We start from the raw sequence: 4704 nt of genomic DNA, 5'->3' as shown, positions 1-4704 counted from the left end.
GCCAATGATTTTTCATCAGAATGAACAAAGACCACAGTATCCTAGTGCATGGGTACTTGTTATCTTTTCTCTTTTTCTTGATCTGTTGATAGCAATTCAGCAAACAAGATCCTAAAATTTAACATTTATAGAGTATCTAAAAACTATCCAAGAATCCAAAAATAAAATTCTGCTATCTGCTTTAGACCCTGCAATTGTCATTTCTCAAGCATAGTTACACATGGCGTGAACCACATCAGTTGTTTCACACACTGACACTTAAAAAATTTAGAAACACTTGGGATGAAGAAAGTTCATATTCCTACATACACAAAAAAGATGGAATATATGCATAAAAACAACAACAAATGTGGACTTGCTAGATGAACAGACTTATATGCCACTGCTGCACTTCAAAAAGAAAAAGAGAAGCACAAAATGTTTGAGGAGAAAAAGAAAACAGCATCATCACTTTTATGTACAGCAGGAATTGTGTTCACTACTTTTGATTTTAGTAGAATGCAAACAGATCCACTACATGATGGAATAGAGTCTGGTAAACAGCGATCTCTAATCAACATTGCAAAAGGACTCTACAAAACTAACATATTTCTAGTTACCAGACACACGGACAATGATTGACTTTTTCTTTTTCATTGATGCAGCCGATGGAAGCGTTACTTTATGGATAGATATCTAGCACTGCCTATTAAAGCAGTGATGATCTTTTGACTTGATCAAAGTAAAGGCAAGCACATTTCACTCAAAGAACTGATCAAGGAGACACTACTGTATATTTCTGCAGACGGGAAAGTAACAATAGAAAATGATACTGCTGAAGGACATTGATGATGAAGATATACTAAACATATTTTCTGCAACAGTGCTACAGCTGGAGAGTGATTTTTTTCTTTATTTTTCTTTTTTGACCTATCAGCACCACTCTTGTTCCCTTCTTCTGTGGCATCAGTAGACAGGCGCATCATCATAACTGAAAGAAGAGTTCTGCCCAGGACAAGCAGTGATCAGACACCACTCCACCCCAACTCCAGCCAGCCGGGATGAGCGGGTGCGACAAGCCCTCCTGGACGACGCCGCAAGATCCTGAAGGAGATATGTCATGAGCGCAGGGGAGGAGTCAAGAAGGGATGGGGAGAAGAGAGAGTGATAGGCAGACAGAAGAAAAGACAGAGAAAGATAAAACACAGATGGAAAGACCAAAAATTAGCTATTGTATAAAATAGCAAGAATGGGGGGGGGGCATTTTAACAATAATACTTAGTCTAAATGAATCATGAGCTCAAAATATGGTGCTGTTTAAAGGCATGATGAGAATGAAAAAAAATTATCAATTTTTTTTTTAAAGCTTGCTTTAGAGATGAGGCCTTTATGGATTATGCATTCATTCATTCATTCATTCATTCATTCATTCATTCATTCATTCATTCATTCATTCATTCATTCATTCATTCATTCATTCATTCATTCATTCATTCATTCATTCATTCATTCATTCATTCATTCATTCATTCATTCATTTCCTTCTTTCAGCAATCATTCATCGTTCATTATTTATTCAGCATTCATTCAGCAGTTCTGGTGAACACCTACTGTGGAGAATTTACCTAAGCCATAGAATGGAAGGCAAGTTTAATACCCATGTGTCAATTACTGTCAAACCTTACGCGTATAAACCTGACATCATAATGCTGCCTACCGATACTCATCTACACATTAAGATTCTTTGCTGGTAGGTAGTGAGTGATACACTTTCAAGTGAAAGTACCGGTAACCTTCTTTTTCCGAAGCCACCACCCACTTAATCCACCTACATGTACACCACATACCATCAGTCAAGGACGGCAGCTGCGGAGTCTCCAGTGGGATACGTATGTCAATATTTAGTTCAAACTAACTACCAACAGGCTGGGTTTGGAGTCCTGAATGCACACCTTACACAGCTCTTATTTGCAAGCCTTAACACATTCTTCCATCTGCTTTACAGTAGCAAGAAGACATTGCAAAAGTATATTCAAGTGAGAAACTCCATGAAGTTACCTGGAAATTTAAAGTTTAGTACATCTGTTTCAATACAATGTAAGGGCAGCGGAAAATAACAATATCTCTGACAAATTCACCATTCTCGTAAATTGCTATGCTTTATTGACTTGACTTTACAGTGTATGTCAAGTAAAGCATTGTAATAATCTTTACAAAATATTACATAACTATAAATACAAATAAATATTTAATGTTTGTCTATGGACAAAAGCACCTTCTAAAAGGATGACTTTATTTTTCAGTGCGGTGATCATCAGGTCCACTATGATATAATTTTTCATGAATTATGCAAAAATAATGAATTTCGCTCTTCTTTGCAGCTGAGGAGATGACAAGGATTTGGTGAATAATCACCAAGTATGTCATCCACCATGATTTCTTACTGAAAATATTCCTTGAATTACTTGCTGAAATGTGGACAAATCATCTGCGTATACATGTAACTATATATGGCACTTGTGGATCATCACCTAATTATGAGATGTTTCGAAGAAATCATGTTAAATTCTTGAATATCTTTGTTACGAATTCTCCTTTTATATAGTTCTAATACCTACACATATGAAACACAGCTGATGTACTTTGAGAGCTTTACAAGATGACATACCGGCAGGAGAGACAACTTCAACGAAAAAAAAAAAAAATACATTTTTACAATCACACAACTTGCTCTAACTTTCATCTATGCATAAGGGATCACTCTCTATGAGAGACCAGTGTTACCAAATTTTCTTTGTGTACCTCGAAAGCTCTTGTGCAGTTCTGTGCTGAAGAGGAGGTTGTTGGTGTAGACAAGCTGGACGTTTTGCTGGACCCCATTCGACAACTGACCCCTCGGTGACACCTGGATGAAACCGCCGGTCATCAGCGGGGAGTGACCGTTGACATCCTGATCTGGGAAGGCATCACAGGCAATGGCCATGCACTCCTTGTCTGCAAAGGGTGGTCATCAAAACAAGACTACATTGCATTAGACCAACAGCCTACTGCAACCTCACTAATGATTATATGTTAGTTATGTTGTTTCACTTGGCTTTCCATACTCTGATCTGTTTCCATGTGTTATGCACGCTATTGTTTGTGGTTGACTCGGTCACGGCCAATAAACTCCTGAACATCACATACAGTTGAACCTCTCTTATCCAGCCTCCCTTTATCCGGATCTCTCTATTATACGGACGCAATCTCGCCGTGATTTTTTTAAAAATAATTACGGGAGGAAAGGGGGATTCCCAACTCCTTGAGAACTCCTACACAAACGCACATGAGTTACATATACTTGATACATTTCTTAATATTCATTTAGGTAAATCATCCCAGGAATTTATAAAAGAAAATGATTTCATTCCTGCAAACACGAACATCTATTTTGGGGTCTGTTACTGAGTGTAACAATGAAAAGGTTGCATATACACATTACTACATGTGGTACTACAATGGGCTGCATCAGTACATGTGTATGTATATGTACATAAAGCATTGAGTCTCCTGTATCCGGCCAAATCCCTTATCCGGATGAGCCCCGGTCCCGACTTGTCCGGATACGAGAGGTTCAACTGTACCAATATTGTCTGATATTTATCCTTATTTACTGGCCCTGTGTAAAGGCTACATGAATTTCAGATTAGGGGAACATGTAAAAGGTGATCTGAGTAGAACAATAACAAAAAAAAAAAAGGAAGAAAGACTACTGTCCAACCTTAATTGGGACCAGCACCCATCCGGATAAGTGACATGGCTGGATAAGGAAGATTTGTTCAAGCATGAGATTCTTAAGCAAGTTGTGTTGCGGATATACATGGGGCATTGTTACTTTATCATTCACTCTGACAATTTTTCTACGACATTGGCACGTTTGAAAATACACAGACAATCAATGTGCCTGTCCATGTGTCCATATCCGCATAATAAAGAGATCCAGAAAAGTGCTGGCTGGATAACGAAGATCCAAATGTATTTGAAGTGTTTTTCAGCAGATGACTTGTGTGAAATATGGCAGGTTCCCTTCCTTCCTCCCCAACACCTTTCAACTACCTCAAATATTTCCTTCACTGCCTAATATTTTCAGGAGGAGCTTTAAAAAGCCTGCAGTGTGCATTTGGAAGAGCAGAGGTCTTGATTTCTGTTTAATAGGAAAGGCCAAGGCAAATGTGAAGGTCTACCAAACAAAGCTGTTGTGCTTGGCTACGCTCATATGTTTTGTTGTCGGTTCTGCACCAGTTGTAGTGGGGAAAACATTTTGTTGCAACATGATACCCCATCCTTCAGCTGATGCGTGGGAAAAGTGGAGTATTGAGAGTGATGCACAATGTGGGTAGTAGGGCAGGAAACCCCTTGGTAGCAATGTCATCAATCAATTATGAATGGACAAGTCAAATGCTATCATGAATTTTACATGCACTCGGCTCATGAAAACTGCATACTGTAAGTCTGCCAATATGCACGCTTACAACATTTACATTTATGATAATCAGAGAGATTCCAAATAGCAAATTGGAGAATACTTGTAGCAAGGGAATATCAATCAGATCTTCAATTTGTCTCTCTCTAGAAATGAAATTTGTATGTAAAGATTGCAACTGCTGATCTGTAATTTAAAGGGAACCAAAACCCAAAGAGCAATGTGGATTGAGTGAAAGCAGCAATATTAGTAGAACACATCAG

General features: G+C 38.3%; 1 protein-coding gene across 1 annotated transcript in view; it reads right to left on the bottom strand.

Annotated features, from left to right (window-relative positions):
- Nucleotides 1–879: 879 nt before the first annotated feature.
- The window catches only part of LOC139720048 (endonuclease/exonuclease/phosphatase family domain-containing protein 1-like), a 38145-nt gene continuing 34320 nt past the window's right edge, over nucleotides 880–4704 (bottom strand). The window contains exons 7-8 of the mRNA XM_071631421.1: nucleotides 2782–2973; nucleotides 880–1083 (exon numbers count right to left, since the gene is read on the bottom strand). Of these exons, the coding sequence (XP_071487522.1) occupies nucleotides 965–1083; nucleotides 2782–2973 (311 nt within the window). The 3' untranslated portion in view covers nucleotides 880–964. The remainder of the gene's footprint in view (nucleotides 1084–2781; nucleotides 2974–4704) is intronic.

Source organism: Diadema antillarum, unplaced genomic scaffold (genome assembly GCF_040938485.1).
Source record: "Diadema antillarum isolate AM-2024a unplaced genomic scaffold, OU_Dant_1.0 scf00000120, whole genome shotgun sequence".
In the NCBI taxonomy this organism is placed as follows: Eukaryota; Metazoa; Echinodermata; class Echinoidea; order Diadematoida; family Diadematidae; genus Diadema; species Diadema antillarum.
The sequence above is the reverse complement of the archived record's forward strand: the minus strand, read 5'-3'. Positions and strand labels throughout refer to the sequence as shown.